Source organism: Rhinatrema bivittatum, chromosome 6 (assembly GCF_901001135.1).
Source record: "Rhinatrema bivittatum chromosome 6, aRhiBiv1.1, whole genome shotgun sequence".
NCBI lineage: Eukaryota > Metazoa > Chordata > Amphibia > Gymnophiona > Rhinatrematidae > Rhinatrema > Rhinatrema bivittatum.
Genome location: NC_042620.1, coordinates 275,601,292 through 275,626,663, shown reverse-complemented (window position 1 = coordinate 275,626,663; position 25,372 = coordinate 275,601,292). Strand labels below are relative to the sequence as shown.

At 47.0% G+C, this 25,372-nt stretch overlaps 1 protein-coding gene across 1 annotated transcript in view; it reads right to left on the bottom strand.

Moving 5' to 3' along the window:
- The window catches only part of TEX11 (testis expressed 11), a 974,891-nt gene that overhangs the window by 413,887 nt on the left and 535,632 nt on the right, over positions 1-25,372 (bottom strand). Inside the window, exon 16 of the mRNA XM_029607248.1 lies at positions 11,515-11,652. Within this exon, the coding sequence (XP_029463108.1) occupies positions 11,515-11,652 (138 nt within the window). The remainder of the gene's footprint in view (positions 1-11,514; positions 11,653-25,372) is intronic.

Sequence of the window (25,372 nt, the reverse complement as noted above, 5' to 3'; positions counted from 1 at the left end):
GCACATCTTTGGGTGCATTTGGTGCACTTTCGGGCATCCTCAGCTTGGTACTCACCCATAAGTGAGGACTACTATCCTGCTTGTCCTGTGAGAAAGCAAATGTTGCTTACCTGTAACAGGTGTTCTCACAGGACAGCAGGATGTTAGTCCTCACGAAACCCACCCACCACCACACGGAGTTGGGTCTACATACGTTTTATTATTTTTGTTTCGCTTGCGCTTTTTGCTAAAAGACGAGACTGAGGGGAGACACCTGTGGTCACAGGGATAATTGCAGGCTCAGAATGCTCAGTGCACTCAAGTGTGCCAGTGTCAGTCAAAGCTTTATAGAAACTTTGACAGAAATGTTTTCCGTAACAGGGCTCCGTCCACTGATGTCACCCATATGTGAGGACTACAATCCTGCTTGTCCTGTGAGAATGGTAGTAACCTGATTCAAGGAGCTTCCAGGGTTTTGGACTCTGTTCAGTGAAAAAGAGAGGAAGATTTCTGCTTCCCCTACCTATCTGTGGAAGAACATCACAAGCTGCGTGTTCCTGAGGAGGGGATTCCTTCTGTGACAGAGGGCCCTTCTTTTCACCCTTTAAACCTGAGCAGGACCAGGCATAGAGTATGGTCCACCTTATATCCCACAGAGAGAGAGAGAGCTCTGTGGCAGGAAGAGTCTTGAGGGAGGGACCAGCTGGGGAGCATAAGAGGGTAAGCTCAGCTGTGTTCAAGAGGCCCTTATGTCTCCAGGAGGAAGGCAGCTTCTACGAGGGTAAGTCAGTAAGTAAGTCACAAACATACATGGGATTAATATTCATGAAATGTATTTAAATGCAAAAGATGAATTATTTACTGTGAAATATACAGAATATAGTCACAAACAGTTTTTCTGGAAAAACCAACTACTTTTCAACATAATCGCCGCAAACATTTATACATTTGTCCCAGGGTTTGAAAAGTCCTTCAAAACCTTCTGCGTAAAAGTCTTTTGGCTGGCATCGTAACCAGCGCTTCACCTCTTGTTCCACTTCTTCATCGCTGGTGAAATGTTTACCACCGAGATGGCTTTTTTAGTTTGCCAAACAAGTGAAAATCGCTGGGTGCCAAATCCGGACTGTATGATGGATGTTCAAGAACTTCCCAGTGCAGGTTCGCAATTGTCTGACGAGTCTCATTCGAAGTGTGTGGTCTGGCATTATCGTGAAGAATCAGCACTCCTCTTTTTTTCAGATCTGGGTGTTTTCTACGAATAGCTCCTTTAAGCTTTAATAGAGTAGCACAGTAGGAAGCTGAATTAACAGATTCACCACGCTTCTGAAAACTGGTTAAGAGTATCCCATCTTGGTCCCAAAACACAGTCAACATCACCTTTCCTGCAGAAGGCACAAGCTTGAACTTTCTCAGTGTCGGTGATAGTGGATGCTTCCACTGCATGGAATTGCATTTCGCTTCTGGTTGATAGTGGTGCACCCACGACTCGTCACCAGTAACAATACATGCCATCATTGATTCACCTTCGTTTGCATAACAGCAGAGATTTTCCAAACAGACACCCATCCTGTTGTTCTTATTGTCTTCGGTCAGCTGTTTGGGAACCCATCTTAGTGCATGATGCAGATGCTAATCTGTGAGAACACCCAATTTCTTTGGCAACTTCGTCAATTGTTACCCTCCAGTTAGCGCGAACCATCTCTTCAACCTGCTTCACAGTTGCCTCTGTCGCAATCTCTACAGGTCGACCAGGTCTGGTTTCGTCGTTCACGTTGGCACGTCCTTGTGCAAATTTATCGGTCCAGTTATAAATTGCTTTATGCGAGAGACATTTCTCTCCATATACTGGATACATTTCTTTATGAATGTCTTTTGCTACTAAGCCCTTAGCCCATAAAAATCGGACAACAGCACGTTGTTCTTCGACTGTACAATCTGTCAACACGGCAGCCATTTTCCTTGTGTACACAGCCCCTGCGCATGCACAGTTTAATTAACTATTTATGTACATAAGCACTTCTAAGGTGCTGCCATCTATGGAATATGACAACATTACAGATATATGTTTTATTACCTCACTCCGTAGGCCATCAAATCTTCACAAGAGACCACTGTTCTGTTCGTACGTCTCACGTTGAATGTCAAAGTGGCCCCTAACCCCCTACACTAATACCTAAACCTCACCTCGAGTTACTAGGTGGGCCTACCATAGGGATACAAATACCTATCTAGGGAGAAGACATTATGGCCAGTCTCTCTCTCACACTCTCTCTCTCTCACTCTCCCCCAAATGGCTAGGTTGGTGCTTCAGGAGCTTCAAATCTACTAAAACAGGCCTTTCAGGAGACATCACAATAACACCTTACCACCCTGTAACACAAGCTATCACATGGCTTAACATTAATGAAAAAGGTATAGTTAAAATCAACATTAAGTCTGTGTGATAGCACTTCACAGACTGGCTAACCCTGCCCACTCCCCGCCCCTAACTCCTCCTGTTTTTCAAATTTGCATCACACCATACAATATGGTGCTATCGCATGCGTTAAAAACGTGTTTGCATGTGGTAAGGGCCTATCACATGCAAAAACGCCTTAGAGCATTTTGATAAATGAGGGGGTTAGTTGGATAAGTCTGGTCAGACAAACACTTGTCCTAAAGTTATCTGAATAATTATAAACTGATACATTCAACAGAACACCAATCCGGGTAAATTCCACTGAATATCCAGTTATAATTACCTGGATAACTTGCCGGCTTACTCAATATGGACATCAACACTGTTTATTTATTTATTTAGATTTACCAGGTTTTGTGTAACCTTTGACTCCCCTCCAGCTCCCCACTGGATTATCAGGCTAATATAATATGGCCAGAATATACGATAGCGAAAAATAATTATCAGATTGATCATATTAAGTGTATTGCATTTCATGAGGTACATGATGCTAGAGCAACCTTCATTACAAAAAAATGGATTGCTGAAAAATTAGCGAAAGCTGGGCTCAGAGAACCCTGGGCAAGACTGCATTAAGACCCTGCAACAGTGCCCTCAGAAAGCAGGGCACAATAGGAGTGGAAGAGGCTGAAGGGAGCTGGCAGGCAGGGAGATATCGGTTAAGTTGAGGAGAGGGGGGGGCGGGATGAGGAGCAGGGCTGGGAGTGGGGTACCCAGGGCGGTATGATTGGTCAAGCAGGAGGTACGAAGGGCTGGACTCCAGGCAGGAGATCCCTCTTTCCTCCCTGACTCTGCAGGACCTCAGCCTGCTAGTGACTATCAATGCAATTGGCTTCTATGGCCGGGTTTTATAGCTTATCAACAGCTTGTTAGCTTTTTGGGTTGTGCGCTGGTCACCTGGAGGGAAAGCTGATAATATATAAAACAGCTTACCTAAGCAATCAAAGTATTAGTTCTATTGTAATTGCTTTGTTATCTCTTAATATAGTGCACTAATGCTGCGGCCACAATCTGTCCATAAATTTTGTTTGAAATCTCTCGTGTGGTTTTTTTTTTTATAAGGTGGGGGTGGAATGGGGGGTTATGGTGAGGTGATAGGGAAGTGAGTTTGAAGGCCTAAACCTTGCCCATATTGTGGAATTTGGTTACGGTTGACAGTACCGTGGACAGTACTTTATAGCCACACATCCTGGGTGACATCATCCAATGGCACTGTCGAGGACCATTTCTCTAGATTAGTTCCGAAAGTTTTAGAAATGATTTCAGAGCATGCACAGCATTTTATTTATTTATTTATTTATAATTTTTATATACCGACATTCTTACATTAAAATGCAAATCATACCGGTTTACATAAAACAGAAAAAGCAGGAAAAAATATTTCCATAGTCAAATACAGAGAACATTTATAATAAAATTGTTAACAAAGGCATAAGGTAGTTATTTTCTGCGATCAAGCTACCAGTGCAGTTAGCTCAGTAATTCATAGTTGATTTGATAGAGAAAAAATGTTCTAAGATATATAAACTCAATAATTGAATAAACAACTTCAACTTCTAGAAGGTAACATAGTAATGACATCAGAAAAAGACAAAATGGTCCAACTAGTCTGCCCAGCAAGTTTCTTATGTAGTAATTGTCTCAAGACTGCCAAAAAGTTATTGAAAAACCCAGAAATAAGCAGTAAAAAAATTGTCACCAGGTGGCACGAACTATTTTGGATGAGAGAAGGAAAAAAGATGATAGAGGAACACATTTATCATTATCAAGTCAGGGCTGGTATCTAGGCGTTTCATATTATTTTGAAACCATTGAAAGTCGAAATCCATATCCAAGAAAGGCTCTGTGTGACAAACTGATTACAAATTTGAGATGAAGAGGATTTCCTTCATTTATTGCTTTCTGATGAATTTTTCATTTGATTAATTTGAAAACCAAATTTTCAAAATGATCGAGTTTGGTCAAAAACTTTCAATGAAATTAGTGACAAGGGACATTATCACCAAATTGTCAGAAACCCTGCTTGCATTGGTCTTTTTGTCATGTTCACAGTGAAGCAAATGTGGGGAATCTTGGGTTGGCGCCTATTTTTGGAATAGCAAATGTTGCTTACCTGATGTAACAGGTGTTCTCACAGGACAGCAGGATGTTAGTCCTCACAAATGGGTGACATCGAGGATGGAGCCCACCACGGAAAACTTCTGTCAAAGTTTAAACAGAACTTTGACTGGCCCCTACTGGGCATGCCCAGCAAGGCACTGACCCTGCAGCCAGCAGGGGTCTCCCTTCAGTCTGATTTTCAAGCTACAGGCAGTGCCTAGAAAGTAAAAATAAAACGAACCCAACACCGCGGGGAGGCGGGCGGGTTTCGTGAGGACTAACATCCTGCTGTCCTGTGAGAACACCTGTTACATCAGGTAAGCAACATTTGCTTTCTCACAGGACAAGCAGGATGGTTGTCCTCACAAATGGGTGAGTACCGAGCTGAGGATGTCCCGACGTGCACCAAATGTACTCAACGGTGTGCAACAGGCACAACAACTGAGGAGAAATATGGGAAAGGGCATCCGCACCCTACCGGGTAGGTGGAAGGGTGTTGGTACATCAGGTTGGAAAAAGGTTACGCAAGACAGATTGGCCGAAGATGGAGTCTTGTCTTCCAGCCTTGTCCAAACAATAGTGGGCTGCAAAGGTATGGAGAGAACTCCAGGTTGCAGCTTTGCAGATGTCAGGAAGCGGCACCGATCGAAGGTGTGCCACTGACGTCGCCATGGCCCTCACAGAGTGTGCTTTAACACGGTCTTGAAAAGGAATGCCAGCTTGCTCATAGCAAAAAGAAATGCAGTCCGCCAACCAGGAAGAAAGAGCCTGCTTACCCACAGGTTGTCCTAACTTGTTAGGATGGAAAGAGACGAATAATTGAGTGCTCTTTCTGTGAGAAACTGTACGGTCTAGGTAAAAAGCTAGAGCCCGTTTACAGTCTAGGGTATGCAGGGTCTGCTCTCCAGAGTTGGAGTGGGGCCTGGGAAAAAAGATAGGTAGTATGATGGATTGATTGATATGAAACTCCGAAACTACCTTAGGTAAAAATTTAGGGTGAGTGCGGAGTACCGCCCGGTCCTGCAGGAGCTTAGTGTAAGGCGGATAGGTAACTAGGGCCTGTAATTCACTAACCCTGCGAGCTGAAGTAACAGCCAAAAGGAATAACACTTTCCAAGTGAGATATTTCAAGTCACAGGAGTGCAGAGGTTCGAAAGGAGGTTTCATTAGACGACCAAGAACCAGGTTAAGGTCCCAGGATGGGGCCGGAGGACGCAAGGGTGGCTTTAGATGGAGTAAGCCCTTAAGAAAGCGTGTTACTAGGGGTTGCACTGAAATAGGATTACCCCCAATACCCTTATGGAAGGCGGCTACCGCACTGACATGCATTCTGATAGAAGAGGTTTTAAGACCTGATTCAGAGAGATGCCATAAATAGTCCAAGAATTTGGAGATTGGACAGGAAAGGGGATCAAGGGACTGAGAAGTGCACCATGATGTGTACCTTTTCCATTTGTATGAGTAAGACTTTCTTGTGGAAGGCTTTCGTGAAGCTATCAGGACCCGAGAAACGGAATCTGAAAGGTTAAATGGTTGAAGGACTAACCTTTCAACATCCATGCCATCAGGGACAAGGCTTGGAGGTTGGGATGGAGGAGGCATCCGTCGTTTTGAGTGAGCAGATGCGGGTCCTTTCCCAGAGGAATGTGCCTGCGGATGGAGAGATCCTGGAGTATTGGAAACCATACTTGGCGTGGCCAGTAAGGTGCTATCAGGATCATGGTTCCTCCGTCCTGGCGTAGCTTCACGAGAGTCTTTGACACAAGAGGGAGTGGAGGGAATGCATAGAGCAGACCGGTTGTCCACTTGAGGGAGAATGCATCTCTCGGCCGAGAGTGCTGGCTCCGAATGAGAGAGCAGTAATCGTCCACTTTGTGGTTCTGAGGGGACGCAAAGAGGTCTATGCGGGGAGAACCCCACTTGTGAAACAGAGAGGTCGCTACCAGAGGATCGAGTGACCACTCGTGTGGTTGGAAGACACGGCTTAGCTGATCTGCCAATACATTGTCTACTCCCGGTAGGTAAGTGGCCCTGAGGTACATGGAGTGGGAGAGGGCTTCCGCCCAGATCTGCGCAGCTTCCTGACACAGAAGGAAGGAGCCTGTGCCTCCCTGCTTGTTTATGTACCACATGGCCACTTGGTTGTCCGTCTGGATTAAGATTATCTGATGAAATAGATGATCTTTGAAAGTTCGGAGCGCATAGCGGATTGCTCGAAGTTCCAGGAAATTGATCTGGTGTTCGGCTTCCTCTTTGGACCATAACCCTTGGGTTTGGAAGTCGTCCACATGGGCTCCCCAACCGATGTGAGAAGTGTCGGTGGTTAGGATTACTTGCGGATCCGGTGGAAGAAAAGGTAAGCCCTGAAGGAGGTTGACCTGAGTCGTCCACCAGGTTAAGGATAGGCGCAGCGCTTGTGTGACTGTGACTATGGAGGACAGAGGCTGAAAAGCTTGAATCCATTGGTGTCGTAGAGTCCATTGTGTTACTCTCATGGCTAGTCGGGTCATGGGAGTGACTTGAACCGAGGATGCCATGTGTCCTAGGAGAATGAGGAACTGGCGAGCCGTGGCAGTGTTCTGAGACTGGAGCTGGCGAGCCAGGGATATTAGGGTGTGGACCCTCTGAAGAGGAAGGTAAGCCTTTGCCTGTAAGGTGTCCAAGTCTGCCCCAATGAAGGATAAGGTTTGAGACGGGACTAAGCAAGATTTCTCGTAATTGACAAGAAACCCTAAGGAAAGGAGTGTTTGAATTGTCAATTTTAGGGAGGATTGAGCTATCTGTTGGGTGGAGGCCCTGATTAGCCAATCATCCAGGTAGGGGTAGACGTGGACACCTTCCTTCCTTAGGAATGCTGCTACCACTACGAGACATTTGGTAAAGACTCGTGGGGCAGAAGCCAGACCGAAAGGTAGGACACGGTATTGATAATGGTCGTGGCCTACTAGAAACCGCAGATATTTGCGATGGGATTGTGTGATCGCAATGTGGGTATAAGCGTCCTTGAGGTCGAGAGAGCACAGCCAATCCCCTCTTTGTAGCAGAGGGAGCAGCGCGCCTAGGGTTACCATTTTGAACTTCTCTTTTTGAAGGTATTTGTTGAGGGCTCGAAGGTCCAAAATGGGACGTAGTCCCCCTGATTTCTTTGGTATTAGGAAGTATCTGGAATAGAATCCCTTGCCTCGTTGAGAGGGAGGAACGGGTTCTATAGCATTTGATTGCAGAAGAAGAGATACTTCCTGTTGTAATTGAGCCAAATGGGTGGATAGACTCCACGCTTGAAGAGGCGGGGAGTCTGCCGGAAGAGTTATGAAGTTGAGGTGGTAACCCTGTGCTATAATTGTGAGCACCCACTGATCTGAGGTGATCTGCAACCAAGGTTGTAGAAAATGGTACAGTCGACCTCCTACAGGAATGTCTGGAAGAGGGGTTTGGCATGTGTTCTCTACAGGGGAGTCAAAGGCCAGCCGCAGGCCCAGGAGGAGGGGCTACAGTAGGCCTTTGTTTCCTAGGCTGACGCGGCTGAGGCCTAGTAGAGGATCGAGCTGGACGAGGCCTGGCCGATGGAGGGTAGTAACGGCGTGGCCGAAAGAACGACTTCTTAGAGTCCTTCTTAAGTGGTTGTTTGGAGGAAACCTCAGACGGAACAGAAGAAAGTTGTTTTAACGTCTCGTGGTGATCTTTCAATTCAGCTACAATTTGCTGAATTTGTTCTCCAAACAAATTGTCCCCTAAGCAGGGTAAATCTGCTAAACGATCCTGGACCTCTGGGCGAAGGTTGGATGACTTTAACCAAGCCCAACGTCTGGCCGAAATGGCAGTAGCTGAAACCTTTGTGGAGGCATCGAAGATGTCATAAGCCGTTCTGATCTCGTGCTTCCCTGCTTCAAACCCTTTGTTAAGAAGGGCCTGAAGCTGTGGCTGGTATTGGTCAGGTAATGTGTCAGCAAAATCTTGCATCTGTTTAAGGATGGCTCTGTTATACTGCGTCATGTAAAGTTGATATGAGGCTATGCGAGAAATCAGCATAGCTCCATGGTACACTTTCCGTCCCACACTGTCCAGGAATTTATTGTCCTTGACCGGCGGAGTGGAGGAGTGTGGCTTTAGACGCTTGGCCTTTCTTTGTGCGGACTCAACCACAACAGAGCGATGATCCAGTTGAGGCTTTTGAAAGCCTGGTGCTGACTGGACGAGGTATGTGGAGTCAGCCTTCTTGTTAACTGGTGATACAGATGAAGGAGATTCCCAGTTTTTCTTTAAGAGATCGAGAAACACCTGGTGAATGGAGATGGAAGCGATGATTTTTGGAGCGTCCAAAAATTGAAGCAGTTCCATCATCTGGTGTCTGTCATCGGTCTCAGATTGCAGCTGAAAAGGTACAATTTCGGACATCTCCTTTACAAAATTAATAAAGGAGAGATCCTCTGGAGGAGATCTTTTTCTACTCTCTGTAGGAGAAGGCGGTGATGGTAAATCTGTGTCAGAAGATGTATCATCACCCCAGGTATCATAGGGATCACTTGGGGGTTGAAGCCCCGATGGACCTGGTTGAGGATCCGAAGGCATCGAAGGAAACCTTGGAGGAACCGGTGGTACAATCGGTACTGGGAACGGCATCGAGGGTTTCGGTGCTGCCGATGGAGTCGGTGCCGGTCTTGGAACCGATGGAGCCAAAGGATAAATCGGTGGAGATATACGAGAAGGCACCGATGGGACCACCCCGGAAGGGGGAATCAGGAACGGTGTTTCTCCCGCCGATGAAAATCCAGTCGGAGACGATGGCGCTGTCAGTGCTACTGGAATCATCGATGGAAGGGCATGTACAACTGCCTCCATACGTTGTAGTAGCGGTGCCAGCGCTTCCACCAAAGGTTCGGTGGTCGGTTCCTTCCTCGGTGGCGGAGTCGGTGCCGGGGTCGATGCCGGTGGTGGTGCCGGAATCGGTGCCGGAGACGGTGCCGGTGGAGGTTGGAACCTTTGCATCGCTTTCTCGATGGCCTCCTGGACCAGCCGGTCCAGTTCTGCCCGGAGACCAGGGGTAACAATACCCGGCTCGACGGGAGAGGGAGGCTGAGGCAGAGCCGGAGGGACCACCGTAACCGGTGGGATCACGGCTCCCACACCCCGAGAGGGTGAGGGTTTCCTCGATGCCTGCAAACGAGACGTGGACGGTGCCAAGTCTGATCGAGGCCTCTTAGTCGGTGGTTCGGCCTGTTCAGAGGTCGATGACTGTGGATCCTCGACAGGCCGAGACTTGTGCCGTCGATGGCGATGCTTGTCCTTCCGGTCTCCTCGCCCATCCGGGGAGGGGACAGGAGTCGACGGCCGAGAAGTCATCGATGGTGGACGGTCACCGGAGGGTTGATGATGGTGGTGCAACTTCGACGGTGCCGGTTCCGATGACGTCGATGCTATCGATGGCGTTGGGGTGGGTGCATGGAAGAGGAGCCCCATCTTCTCCATCCTGGCCTTGCGACCCTTAGGTGTCATTAGGGCACATTTGGTGCAAGTCAGGACATCATGCTCACTACCCAAACACAAAACACAAACCCTATGGGGGTCTGTGATTGACATAGTCCGGGTACAATCCGGACATCGACGGAACCCCGTCGCCATGGCTTAAGGCCAAATTTAGTCGCGGGCTCGGTAAGTGCCAACAGGCCTCGAGGGCCAAATTCGACGGTAGTCGAGAAAAAAAGGCAAAAAACTTACCGGTTTCCGCGAAGGTGACAAAAATTTGTCGAAGGGAGACCCCTGAGGGGCAAATTTTCTTCGGAAAGAAAAGTACCGAATTCCTGTCAGGAACGTGGTAAGGGAGCTCCTTTCACCGCGTGGCAACTGCTGCGCGGAAAAAAGAAGACTGAAGGGAGACCCCTGCTGGCTGCAGGGTCAGTGCCTTGCTGGGCATGCCCAGTAGGGGCCAGTCAAAGTTCTGTTTAAACTTTGACAGAAGTTTTCCGTGGTGGGCTCCATCCTCGATGTCACCCATTTGTGAGGACAACCATCCTGCTTGTCCTGTGAGAAATGATTTTAGCTGAAAATGTTATCCCATTTTTGAGTGATTTGTGAAACATTTTGGTAGCAGGCAAAGCTACTTTTGTCCATGATAAGGGGCCATTCATGTGAGCCAACATCATGCAACAGCTGCTTAATGAAAATGGCATTAATTTTTGGGGTAATCACGTTTGGCCAGGGAACCCTCAAGACTTGAACGCTGCTGAAAACATAGTATTATTAAGGATGAGGTGGAGAGTATAATATTGAAAGAAAGTAGTAAGGGATGTTATTCTACTGAAACTTTGCATCAGTAGATGCAAAGTTTCTTATTACATTTGGTCTTATTACATTTGGAAAATGATACAGATTTATTTCAAAATTTGTTGTGTTCATAAGCTAACAGTGGGCACACCAACTTTTTGAAAGCCGATTAAAATGGTATATTGCATGTTACTATAAGATTTCTGGTTGTTATTGCAATGGGGGAAGCAAAGCGTATATTCATCCTTTCAACCACTTCAAAGGGGATTACATTTAGGTACTGTAGGTATTACCCTGTCCCCATAGGGCTCATGATCTAAGTTTATACCTGAGGCAATGGAGGGTGAAGTCACTTGCTCAAGGTCACAAGGATTGCAGTAAGAATTGCTGAATTTATGCTATCTAAACATCTTCCAGTTCAGAAAGTGATTTACAGCGGAACACTAAGAAACTTCTCCTTATTCATCAGAAACCAACAAGTTGACCTCGTGATGCATCAGTGGCATGTCTAACTCCAGAAACAAACAATGTTTGCAGTCAAGTGATGCAGGAAGCAGTCCCACTTCTTACAAATCCCAGATAGGTTATGGCTACTGCCAGTTTACCATTTATTCCTCTTCCTTATTTACCTTGTTCTTACGTCTGCCTGGTAGTCCATTATATCTAGCAAGCATCTAGCACAAGCCTCACTTTCTTTAAGAGACATGAAAAATTACCTTCTGCAGCTGATTCAGATGTAGGTGACAGGATGCCCGGTTTCTTTGCAGTTTGGCCAGGTTTGGATCAATCTGACCCGCAGAATAGAAACTGAGAGAGTAATTGTACCAATGAAGAGCTTCAGGGAACATTTTTGTCTGCAATGAAAAATAGTTGAAGTGACCATAATTTCTAAAGATAAACAAGCTGAAAAATTTCTGTAACAGGATGGCATAAAGAAGTGCTTTCTGTGTCTCCCATGCCTTTTCTTTCAATCATCCTCTCCCACTGGCTTGCAGCTATGAAAAATACTTGCCGAGCAGGCACAAGATAGGGAGGAGCAGTGGGGGTGGCAGCATGAATTTGTACTGCTTCTCCTAATGTACACTGGCTCATCAGTTTTAAAATCTTTTCGTGACCGCCATAGATAAGACATGGCTATGGCATGGGTACCTGCTGCTCTTGCATTGTGCTCCTGGACTGTGTGCAGCCTTACATGCATGGCTGCTTGACAAAACTTGTGCATGCGCACCTCTCAGTACACAGGGAGGATAACTTTCAAACATTTCCATGCAGCCCCATTTGCATACATGGGTCCATGGAGATTTGCTATAGTTTAATGGTTTAATGGTTTATTAAATTTTATATACCGACACATCGGACAAACCTTCACATCGGTTTACATAATGTAAAAACCGGAAATACAATAGTCATAAATAGTAACAGCTAAAATTATATAAAGTAAAAGAAGAAATTTAGCTGTTAAAAGAAATAAAACCTAAAATTAATAAATACACAATCATAAAATGATTATAAAACACATTAAACTAAATAGTATTTTAGAGGTCCATATTCAGACGCATTTAGACAGATAATTCAGAAGTTATCCGGCTAAATTTTGGCCAGATAATCAGGGTATTCTGGGCGTGTAACTAAGAGGAGCTGAGTAAGCTGGATGAGTTAGCCAGATACCTTATCCAGCTAACTCTGGTTGGCCCATACACTTGTTCTAAAGTTAGCCGGATAAAAACTTATCCGGCTAACTTTAAGATAGCCAGATATATTCAGTGGCACGGCCACGCCACTGAATATATAGACTAAGTTAGGAGGATAAGTTCATCCGGCTAACTAGCTGAGCCACACAGCAGCTGAATATGGACCTCTAAAAATCAGTAAAGTTGCATACCTATGACAGGCATACTCCGTGGACAGTACTTTTTAGCCACACATCCTGGGTGACATCATCCAATGGCACTGTCAAGGACCATTTCTCTAGATTATTTCCGAAAGCTTTAGAAATGATTTCAGAGCATGCACAGCATTTTCTGCGATCATGCTACCAGTGCAGTTAGCTCAGTAATTCATAGTTGATTTGATAGAGAAAAAAATGTTCTAAAATATATAAACTCAATAATTGAATAAACAACTTCAACTTCTAGAAGGTAACATAGTAATGACATCAGAAAAAGACAAAATGGTCCAACTAGTCTGCCCAGCAAGTTTCTTATGTAGTAACTGCTGCTCTGTATAGGTTACCCCCAAGCCTAATGATAAGGGCAGTAATATTATTTAATATCATTTCTAGACCACTTTCCTGATTTATATTAAATAGCCCAAAGCAGTTTAGAGCAATAAAACACAATACAATAAAACAAACAATAAATCAATAATCTATATTGTTGATAATCATATGTTTTCTGAATTGACTGATTAGACTCTCAGCTTTCTTCAGTTCCCATTATTGATCATCATCCAAGTCTTTATTATGAAATGTCATCAGATCTTATTCCTCCCTAATCTCGAAGGGTAAGTCATTCCATAAATTTGGAGCTGTGGTGGAAAAAACACTTTGTTCTGTCATCTAACATGCTGGAATACCTTAACAGAGAGTAACTGTATTTGAAATTGATGTTGCAGTCTCTGTAACCTATTTGGTTTTTTTCCAGGATAGCCAAACAAAATTCCTGCTAGTAACATTATTACGGGGTGAGCAGACTTGATAATTTAGACAATGCTGCTTGAAATTGTTTTGGCCGTAGAAGCAGTCCTGGGCTTTTTCGCTAAGGTCTGAGTATCAATATCCTGGACAGTAAAAGTTAGGTCCCAGCATTGGTTATCGCCTAAATCCAATTCCTCTTTTATCCCCGCTGTTGAAGCAGAGAGCAATATTGCAATTGTATCAAAATCATGAAAGCTAATTGGTTAAGGGTAGTAACTGCTGCTCCTTGCACATTTTTCATTTAGGCATCTACAGTGTTTATCCCATGCATTTTTTAATTTGTTTACTGTATTCATCCTCACCGCATTTACCAGAAGGGCATTCCCGGAAAATACCTGTGGACTCATTTGAAGAAACTATTTTGAGCACATTTAAAAGTCATTAACTTCTACTTCTCAGATTCAAACTTGAAAGGGACAAACAGAATTTTCAACATGAATCTGTGTCAGTTTTCTCCTTGAACAGCAGTACTACATAACCACACATACTCCTTTCAGGTGGGTGGCTATGTAGTACTGCTGATTCCAGAGATAATATGAGCAAATGCTGCACTCAGCAACAGTATCATATAAACACAACGAGTGCAGAAAAGTATAACTTAGTCCAAGTATCTTCTAATTCATGCTTTATTATATCTTTACATCACTAATATTCAAGCGGCAACTCCACTGTTTATAATTACATCACATCGGGTCCCCCGACACGGACCCATGTATCGCTGTAGCTGCGTCGGGAGGGACATGAAATTCAAAACTCATCTGTAAATAAACATGTAATAATGACTAAGTAAAAATAGGCAATCAGACAGACAACAGAAAACCTTGTAAAATTTAAAGACAAGACATACCCGTATTCTTCTGAGTGATCTTTTTTTCAGGGAGCGCATAGTAAAATGGAGTACCAGGGTTTTAAAGTTATTGAAAAAGGCGCCAACCTGTTCCACCAATCAGAACACAGGAATCAAGGACCAATCAAAAGGACTAGATAAATAAATGCCATTCCAATTCTTTATTAAGACCTTTCGGAGAGATGGTATCCAGAGTGTATATCCACCTCTGTTCCTTCTGTATTAAAAACTCAGAATAATCCCCACCCTGGGTTGAACAGTCAACTACTTCCAAAACAAAAAAGAATAAATCTGTGATAGAATATGTAAATTGGGTCCAATGTTCCACAAGGGGGACATTCTCACGAGAGTGTTTTATATTAGAACGATGCTCTATGATCCTAGTCTTTACCATACGAGATGTCTTCCCTACATACAGTCTTGGACAGGGACATCGAATGACATAAACAACGCCTTGAGTAGTACAGTCAGAATGCCCTCTCAGATAGTAGCTTTTATGTTGTGTTGGGTGTTGAAAACTAGATATGGTATCAGTGTGCGAGCAAACTGTACATTGTCCACATGGTCTATGAAGACCAACTGAAGATTGGTCAGGGCTTTTGTAGTAAAGGTCTGAATGAATTAGCATATCTTTCAAATTCCTCTCCCTGTGGTAAGTAAACCTTAGAGGACCCAGAAAAATCCTATTTAGAGAGAGAGCATTCCAATGTCTACGAACAATGTCTGTCACTGATCTACTTAAATTGGAAAAAGGCAAATACAATTAGTCACAATATCCACAGGTAAAATGCGAGGTAAAAATAACAAGTCACTATTTACGTTTGAAGCCCATTTAAGGGCTTTCTTTACCACTTTATAAGGGTACCCTCTTTCCCTGAACTGCTGTGACATCTGCTTAGTTTTATTTAGAAAATCTGTTTTAGAGTAACAAAGCCGATGCAGTCTGAGGAATTGACCTGTAGGTATATTGTTCTTTAACATCCTCGGATGGCAGCTGTCAAAATTTAACAAAGTGTTCTGATCGGTTTCTTTTCTAAATATCATGGTACAAAACTTATTCTCATTAATCATTATGGCTACATCCAGGAAGGAAATTTCTTTAGAGTTAATGTCAAAATTGAATTGTAAGTGTGTATTGCAATTGTTCAGCCAGACCAAAAACATAAAAAACTGTAAATCTGTACCTAACCAAATTAAAAAAAGATCATCAATATAACGTAGCCAAAGGTAAACAAATTGAGACCACAAAACATCATCAATATAACGTAGCCAAAGGTAAACAAATTGAGACCACTCTGACGGATAAACAAAAGTCACTTCAAAGTCAGAAACATAGAGGCATGCCAGACTGGGGGCCATGGTTGTCCCCATGGCAGTGCCCTTAATCTGCTGGTAAAATTTGTTGTCAAACCGAAAATAATTCTTAGTTAATGCTAATTCAGCCAGTTGCATAAGGAAATCCATTGGAACGCGTATAGGGTCAGATCTTAACTTCAAAGTGTCCTCAATAACCCTCAGTGCCTCAGACTGCATTATGTTTGAATACAGAGAAACTATATCCAAGGCTACACAATAGAATGGTGTTGGTGGAACAGGTAAACCCTCTAGAATTTCAATTAAATGAGTAGAGTCACGCACGTAAGACTGGCTCTTCGAGACAAATGGTTTAAAAAAAATGTCTACGAATTTTGACAATGGTTCCAAGATAGATCCCATCCCTGAAACAATCGGGCGACCTGGGGGGTTTTCCAAACTCTTATGTATTTTAAGGAGGATATAAAAAACCGGAATAAGGGGAGAATCTACTGTCAAAAATGTGGCTTCACGTGTTGTAATAAACTTCCGATCTAAAGCCACTTGTACCAACCCTTCAATTATATATTTCAATTCCTCCGTGGGATCGGCCCTCAAGGGACAATTCATTGGTCTATAATAAATCCAGATGGGTCCCCCCTGGTCCAGCGAACCCCATGATAATAGCATTCGAACGTTTAATACAGTTGGATATTCAAGATCTAATGTTGGATAATAGATATGTGCACTATAATCTGTCCAAAGTTGAAAGTGAGTGTATTAAAGTCCTGTCAAATGATTCCAGCATTATTATAAAAACAGCTGATAAGGGTGGAGGGATTGTCATTCTTAATAGGGACCCCATGATAATAGCATTCGAACATTTAATACAGTCGGATATTCAAGATCTAATGTTGGACAATAGATATGTGCACTATAATCTGTCCAAAGTTGAAAGTGAGTGTATTAAAGTCCTGTCAAATTATTCCAGCATTATTATAAAACCGGCTGATAAGGGTGGAGGGATTGTTATTCTTAATGGGGTTGATTATGAAGCAGAGGTGTTGCACCAACTTAATGATATTTCTTTTTATTGTCCCTTGAGGGCCGATCCCACGGAGGAATTGAAATCTATAATTGAAGGGTTGGTACAAGTGACTTTAGATCAGAAGTTTATTATGACACGTGAAACCACATTTTTGACAGTAGATTCTCCCCTTATTCCAGTTTTTTATATCCTCCCTAAAATACATAAGAGTTTGGAAAAACCCCCAGGCCGCCCGATTGTTTCAGGGATGGGATCTATCTTGGAACCATTGGCAATATGGCCATATGGCCGGCGCCATGGCCATATGGCCATATTGCCATACGGCAAAATGGCGCCGGCCATACGGCAACACGATTCGAGTGCAGGACCCCCCCAAGCTGGCCAAAAGTCCCTGGGGGTCCAGCGGGGGTCCGGGAGCGATCTTCTATGCTCATGACGTCGGGGACAGGAACCAAAATGGCGCCGGTGCTACCTTTGCCCTGTCATATGACAGCTAACACATATATTGTGACATCAATATAATTTCAATAATCTTTATTAGTGAAAATATAAAACACACTCACAAATTACCCATAATACCCCGCACAATAGATATTGTATTTCAATAAAACATCATACCATATTCAAACATGGGTGATGTTTGAATATGGTATGATGTTTTATTGAAATACAATATCTATTGTGCGGGGTATTATGGGTAATTTGTGAGTGTGTTTTATATTTTCACTAATAAAGATTATTGAAATTATATTGATGTCACAATATATGTGTTAGTCGTTAGTTGGTTTGTGATATTAGAATAAATTGCCAAGATTGGGTATCCTGTCATATGACAGGGCAAAGGTAGCGCTGGCGCCATTTTCTATCAACGCACTCGTGGCCCGAGAGTGGAAGATCAAAACGGGACCCCCCCCACTGGACCCCAGGTAATTTAAGACATTTTGGGGGGGTTCGGGAGGGTGGGGGATTTATTTTAAAGGGTCGGGGTGGGTTTTAGGGATGTTTTAGTGTGCCGGTTTTCCCTCCCTCCCCCGATTTACGATTTACACGATATTTTAAAAAACAAAACCGCGACGATCCGATTCCCTCCCCCCCAGCTGAAATCGATCGTTAAGACGATCAATCACACGATACGCATCTCTAATGCATAATGCCATGCGCTTACGAAAGCGTCTCTCCTTGGAAGTTAAATGGCTTCGGCCTAGTTGCATAGGCTCTTCCTCTTCTAGGGTTGTAGTCGGTATGCTTGAAGCAATAGGCACAGGTTTAGGTCGGTTAGCCCCCGCAGTGGTCTTTCGTGGGCTCTTAGCCTTCTGAGCTCGGTCTCGAATACGGCGGTCAATTATCCCAGCCAGTTCCATCAGAGACTCAAGAGTATCAGGCAAATCACGAGCCACCAATTTGTACTTTAAGCGAGAGTTGAGGCCCTCCATGAAGATAGCACATAAACATCCAATGTCCCAATGTAGTTCTGATGCTAAAGTCTTGAATTCGATCACATAATCTGTGAGTGGCTTATTACCTTGCTGGAGATTAAGCAAAGCAGATCCAGCAACGGTCTTGCGAGCCGGGTCAAAGATAGACTTGAAGAGTTTTAGAAATCCTGGTAGGTCATTCAGGATAGGGTCCTAACATTCCCATATAGGTGAAGCCCAAGCCAAGGCTCGTCCTTCTAGAAAGATAGGATGTAAGTGGTCTTGGATGCTTCTGTGGGAAAGAGGGTAGGCTGTAAAGAAAAATGCATGCTGCATTGATTAACAAACCCTCTACACATCTTAGCTTCGCCCGTAAAGTAGGTAGGTGTGGATAAAGGTACAGTGGTCTTGATGGTCACCACTGGAGACAGCTATTCTTTCACTGGAGTTGCTGAAATATTCAGTTGAGCGTGCAACTGATTGAAGGCAGTAGCTAGGCTTTACAGAAACTTCTGTTGCTCTGTGATTCGCTGGGCTAGGCCAGGAATGGCCTGCAAGGCCGCCTGCTGAGCTGAGTCCATGGAGTTAGCAATCTGTTGGGTTTGAGGCATAGTGTGGACTCAGTCGCAGTGGTGATGACTCCTCCCATGGGGAGGGGCCCCGTGGGGAACAACAGCGATAGGCTAGACTCAGAAAGCAGACATTGGAGATGGAAAGCTTTATTGTACTGCTGTAGATTGATGGTAATGGTGCAGGAGAATATGGCACAGAAGTCCAGAAAGGTGCCAATACGTTCAGACAGCCTCAGATGACTAGGTCTCACCCAGATGTAGAAGGTTGGTAGTGTTCTGCAGAGCGGGATAAGCCAAACCTGGTGGGTAGAATTGGAGAGCTGGATCATAGAGGTACTCACTGAAGACTAGTGCGGGAATTGTTACGTTTAGGCAGTGGTCCGGTGTTGTGAACACCACCTTCAGGAGTGACTCCAGGTGGAGAGAGACAGGGATAGCTGGAAGGTCTCCGATTATGGCTGAGAAGGAATGATGCAGGCAGGAGTGTATGGAACTGGGCGATGGCTGATGTGAGTAGCAGAGTACTGGCTGGGAACAAAGTCAAAGTCCATGCAGGGTCAGGGCAGGCGGCAGGCAAACCAAGGTCAAGGTCCAGGCAGGGTCAGGCCAGGCAGCAAGCAACAGAGTCAACGTGCAGGCAGGGTCAAGGCAGGCAGCAGGCAACAGTGTCGAAGTCCATGCAGAATCAATAGAACCTTATAGCAAGACAGAGGGCCCGAAGGCCACACACACACGACAAGGCAGAGGGCCCGAAGGCCACACACACACACACGACAAGGCAGAGGGCCCGAAGGCCACACACACATGATAAGGCAGGAGACCTGAAGGCCACACACACACAGCAAGGCAAGGCAAGGCAGAAGGCCCGAAGGCCACCCACACAGCAAGGCAAGGCAAGGTAAGGCAGAAGGCCCAAAGGCCACACACACACACGACAAGGCAGAGGGCCCAAAGGCCACACACACATGATAAGGCAGGAGACCTGAAGGCCCCACACACACAGCAAGGCAAGGCAGAAGGCCCGAAGGCCCCCCACACACAGCAACGCAAGGCAGAAGGCCCAAAGGCCACACAAACACAGCAAGGCAAGGCAAGGCAGAAGGCCCGAAGGCCACACACACACAGCAAGGCAAGACAAGGCAGAAGGCCCGAATGCCACACGTACAGCAAGGCTAGGCAAGGCAGAAGGCCCGAAGGCCACACGCATAGCAAAGCAAGGCAAGGCAGAAGGCCCGAAGGCCACATGCACAGCAAGGCAAGGCAAGGCAAGGCAGAAGGCCCGAAGGCCACACACACAGCAAGCAAGGCAAGGCAGAAGGCCCGAAGGCCACACGCACAGCAAGGCAAGGCAGAAGGCCCGAAGGCCACACGCACATCAAGTCAAGGCAAGGCAGAAGGCCCGAAGGCCACACACACAGCAAGGCAAGGCAGAAGGCCCAAAGCCCACACATAGCAAGGAGGAGGCTAGAGCAGGGAGCCCAAACGAGCTCGATGCCGAAGCACTGGAGTCTAGGGTAGGCAGGGTTATAAAGGAACATCCAGGACAGAGAGCAGATGGATTGGGCCAGCCAGGAGAGCCTGGTCTAGAAGGACCCCTGGTGGTGAGGCGGTTGCACAGCAGCCATAGCCGTAACAGTACCCCCCCCCCCCCCCAAGGCCTCCCCCTCCTCCTGGATCCCAACTCTGCAGAGAGTACAGAATGATAAATTTCAACCCCTCCTGGGGTGGCAAGGCAGTCACAAATCCCTCCTGGGGCGGCAAAGCAGTCCATAACCCCTCCTGGGGCGACAGCAGAGCAGCAGGCTCGGACCCCTCCAGGGGTGACAGCAGAACTGGTTCAGCAGGCTCGGACGGCAGAGTAACAAAGTCTCCCAGCAGGACCAGTTCGGACCCCTCCAGGGGCGGCAGCAGGACCAGTTCAGCAGGCTCAGACGGCAGAGTAATAAAATCTGTCAGCAGGACCGATTCGGACCCCTCCTGGGGCGGCAGCAGGACCGGTTCAGCAGGCTCAGATGGCAGAGTAACAAAGTCTGTCAGCAGGACCGGTTCGGACCATCCCGGGGCGGCAGCAGGACCGGTTTGGACCCCTCCAGGGGCGGTAGTAGGACCGGTTCGGCAGGTTCGGACCCCTCCCGGGGCGGCAGCAGGACCAGTTCGGACCCCTCCCGGAGCGGCAGCAGGGCCGGGTCGGACCCCTCCCGGGGCGGCAGCAGGGCCGGGTCGGACCCCTCCCGGGGCGGCAGCAGGGCCGGTTCAGGGGCGGCAGCATAACAAAGTCTGTTGTGATGTGAAGGGAGGATAAAGATTGTACTGCAGAGGACTTGGTACCTCGAGACTGAGTCTGGAGCTCCCGATTATGTTTCCCTGGTTTAAAAGTGTGGACTAGCAGCTTAGAGAAGGCACAGGCAGCTCTGGGCCGTCTTGGAACCCTAGTCGTTAATTGTAACTGATCTGCAGCTGTGGAAAGCAAGGCTCTGCTAGAGTTAATTAGTACATTCTGCTCTTGTCTCTGAGGCTCTAGCATGGAAGTCATGGAAGCCTTCTTAACCCGGTGAGTTCTAAGGTTTTCAGAATTATTACTTGTTTCCTGGTGACAAGTTCTCTTCAAAGTGTCCTGAAATGAAGGGCTGGAATTCTTTATCCACAAGCTGCTACAGGTAATAACGTTTTTAACTGGGCCAGAAGCTGAACACAGGGTAGTCGAACTGACTGTTTTCCCTAATGAAGCAGCTGGTCCTTTAGCTGAGCAACAGGAGCACGGTTTGCCTGGAGGTAATAGACTTGGGATACATGAACATTTCCACCATCCTGACTTAGGAGTGGAACAGTTCAAACATTCCTGGTAGACAGAAACATTTCTCTTATGGCAGTTACTGCATGCCCAATGTTCTTGGTCGGAGAGTTGACATGCCAGACAGTCTTGGTAGCTTAAATAGTTCAAGGTTTGACAGCATGAACAGCTATAAAATCTTTGAGACTGAGGCATATTGTAGTTTGTGGAAAAAAAAATTGACTCACCGGTTTGACAAAAAATCCTATCTCTCTCTCTGGAGGGTGGCTTCGGCATACTGTTACGTTTAGGCAGTGGTCCAGTGTTGTGAACACCACCTTCAGGAGTGACTCCAGGTGGAGAGAGACAGGGATAGCTGGAATATCTCCGATGATGGCTGAGAAGGAATGATGCAGGCAGGAGTGTATGGAACTGGGCGATGGCTGATGTGAGTAGCAGAGTACTGGCTGGGAACAAAGTCAAAGTCCATGCAGGGTCAGGGCAGGTGGCAGGCAAACCAAGGTCAAGGTCCAGGCAGGGTCAGGCCAGGCAGCAAGCAACAGAGTCAACGTCCAGGCAGGGTCAAGGCAGGTGGCAGGCAACAGTGTCGAAGTCCAGGCAGGGTCAACAGAACCTTATAGCAAGACAGAGAGTCCGAAGGTCACACACACACACACACGACAAGGCAGAGGGCCCGAAGGCCACACACACATGACAAGGCAGAGGGCTCGAAGGCCACACACACACAGCAAGGCAGGAGACCCTAAGGCCACACACACACAGCAAGGCAAGGCAGAAGGCCCAAAGGCCACACACACACAGCAAGGCAAGGCAAGGCAGAAGGCCCGAAGGCCACCCACACAGCAAGGCAAGGCAAGGTAAGGCAGAAGGCCCGAAGGCCACACACACATGACAAGGCAAGGCAAGGTAAGGCAGAAGGCCCGAAGGCCACACACACATGACAAGGCAGAGGGCCCGAAGGCCACACACTCACAGCAAGGCAGAAGACCCGAAGGACAGACACACACAGCAAGGCAAGGCAGAAGGCCCGAAGGCCCCACACACACAGCAAGGCAAGGCAAGGCAGAAGGCCCGAAGGCCACACACACAGCAAGGCAAGGCAAGGTAAGGCAGAAGGCCCGAAGGCCACACACACAGCAAGGCAAGGCAGAAGGCCCGAAGGCCACACACACAGCAAGGCAAGGCAGAAGGCCCGAAGGCCACACACACAACAAGGCAAGGCAAGGCAGAAGGCCCGAAGGCCACACGCACAGCAAGGCAAGGCAAGGCAAAAGGCCCAAAGGCCACACGCACAGCAAAACAAGGCAAGGCAGAAGGCCCGAAGGCCACACACAGCAAGGCAATGTAGAAGGCCCGAAGGCCACACACAGCAAGGAGGAGGCTAGAGCAGGGAGCCCAAACAAGCTCGATGCCGAAGCACTGGAGTCTAGGGTAGGCAGGGTTATAAAGGAACATCCAGGACAGAGAGCAGATGGATTGGGCCAGCCAGGAGAGCCTGGTCTAGAAGGACCCCTGGTGGTGAGGCGGTTGCACAGCAGCCATAGCCGTAACAGGAATCCCCCTGGTGGATGGTGACGGTGGGACCTGAGGTCCGTGGTGCAGGATACTCTGAGCTGGATAGGCCCTCGAGGAGCGAGTACCTGGAAGCGCAGAATCCTGAAAAGAGAAGAAAGACCCCCTAGGAGCGGTTGTCTAGTTAGTGGCAGAAACCCCAAAGGGTAGTTGGAAGCGAGAGGCCCCCGAGGAGTGGGTGCCCAGAGCTTCTTCAGGAGCGAGATACACCGGAGGGTAGCGAGGAGTCTAAGCATGCAGCTTAGAAGCAGTCAGAGTAGCTAAACCGAAGTCCTTGCTAACTCGTTTGTTCTGAGTAGCGTGGAAGCTTAAATACCCGGAGGTATGAACGTCATGCGGTGGGTTCGCCCTCGAAGTTCCCGCCATGACGTGTAGATATGCTTAGGCAGCGTGCACGCGTGCACGCCCTAGGAGGCCACAGGAAGGAGCATGGTGGATGGGGGCGCCCATGCTGAGTTGGAGATGCCGAGGGTTTCGGCACTCAGCACTGGAGGCAGCCATCTTACCAAAGGAGGCAGAGAAAGGCAAAAAAGAGGTGAGGCAGAGCGGTCGCAGCCGTCTGCAACCGACGGACGCAACACACACCAGCCGGACTGCCTGGGCTTTCAGGTGATTTATGCTCCAGAGAGATTCCTCTGAATTCCAGCGCCCTTGTGTCATTAGTTCCTGACAGTGAGCTCCCCAACCTTCAAGGCTCACATCTGTCATGAGTACTAACCAGTCTGGCAATGTCAGGGAAACTCTTTCTCAAATGATCCAATTGCAACCACCACTGGAGGTGAGAGCAGACTTCCATCGGCAGGTGAAGCTGAACTGAATAGTCCTGAAACTGCGGGTTCCAACGAGACAGCAAATAGTAGGGATGTGAATCGTGTCCTCGATCGTCTTAACGATCGATTTCGGCTGGGAGGGGGAGGGAATCGTATTGTTGCCGTTTGGGGGGGTAAAATATCGTGAAAAATCGTGAAAAATCTAAAAATCGCAAAACCGGCACATTAAAACCCCCTAAAACCCACCCCCGACCCTTTAAATTAAATCCCCCACCCTCCCGAACCCCCCCCAAATGAGTTAAATAACCTGCGGGTCCAGCGGCGGTCCGGAATGGCAGCGGTCCGGAACGGGCTCCTGCTCCTGAATCTTGTTGTCTTCAGCCGGCGCCATTTTCCAAAATGGCGCCGAAAAATGGCGGCGGCCATAGACGAACACGATTGGACGGCAGGAGGTCCTTCCGGACCCCCGCTGGACTTTTGGCAAGTCTCGTGGGGGTCAGGAGGCCCCCCACAAGCTGGCCAAAAGTTCCTGGAGGTCCAGCGGGGGTCAGGGAGCGATTTCCCGCCGCGAATCGTTTTCGTACGGAAAATGGCGCCGGCAGGAGATCGACTGCAGGAGGTCGTTCAGCGAGGGTTCCGGCGCCTCGCTGAACAACCTCCTGCAGTCGATCTCCTGCCGGCGCCATTTTCCGTACGAAAACGATTCGCGGCGGGAAATCGCTCCCTGACCCCCGCTGGACCTCCAGGAACTTTTGGCCAGCTTGTGGGGGGCCTCCTGACCCCCACGAGACTTGCCAAAAGTCCAGCGGGGGTCCGGAAGGACCTCCTGCCGTCCAATCGTGTTCGTCTATGGCCGCCGCCATTTTTCGGCGCCATTTTCCAAAATGGCGCCGGCTGAAGACAACAAGATTCAGGAGCAGGAGCCCGTTCCGGACCGCTGCCGTTCCAGACCGCCGCTGGACCCGCTGGTTATTTAACTCATTTGGGGGGGGTTCGGGAGGGTGGGGGATTTAATTTAAAGGGTCGGGGGTGGGTTTTAGGGGGTTTTAGTGTGCCGGCTCACGATTCTAACGATTTATAACGATAAATCGTTAGAATCTCTATTGTATTGTGTTCCATAACGGTTTAAGACGATATTAAAATTATCGGACGATAATTTTAATCGTCCTAAAACGATTCACATCCCTAGCAAATAGTACTGAAGTGGACACATTATGCACCCTATCCCATGGCACCACTTCCAAGGTAGCTGCCATCAACCTGAATACCTGTAGATAGGACCACACTGTCGGGCGTATAGTGCGCACCAAGAGACACACCTGAGACACTAATTTTTGAATACGAGCTTCTGGCAGAAAACGTTTGTCCTGCGTTGTGTTGAATCGCACACCCAGATTCTCCAATGACTGAGATGGTTGAATATTGCTCTTGGCTAGGTTCACTACCCAACTGAGTTCCTGTAACAGGGAGATCACCTTGAAGGTCACCAGACAGCTCTCTTCCAGAGACTTGGTCCAAATCAACCAGTTGTCTAAATACGGGTGTACTAGTATCCCATCCTTTCTTGGTTC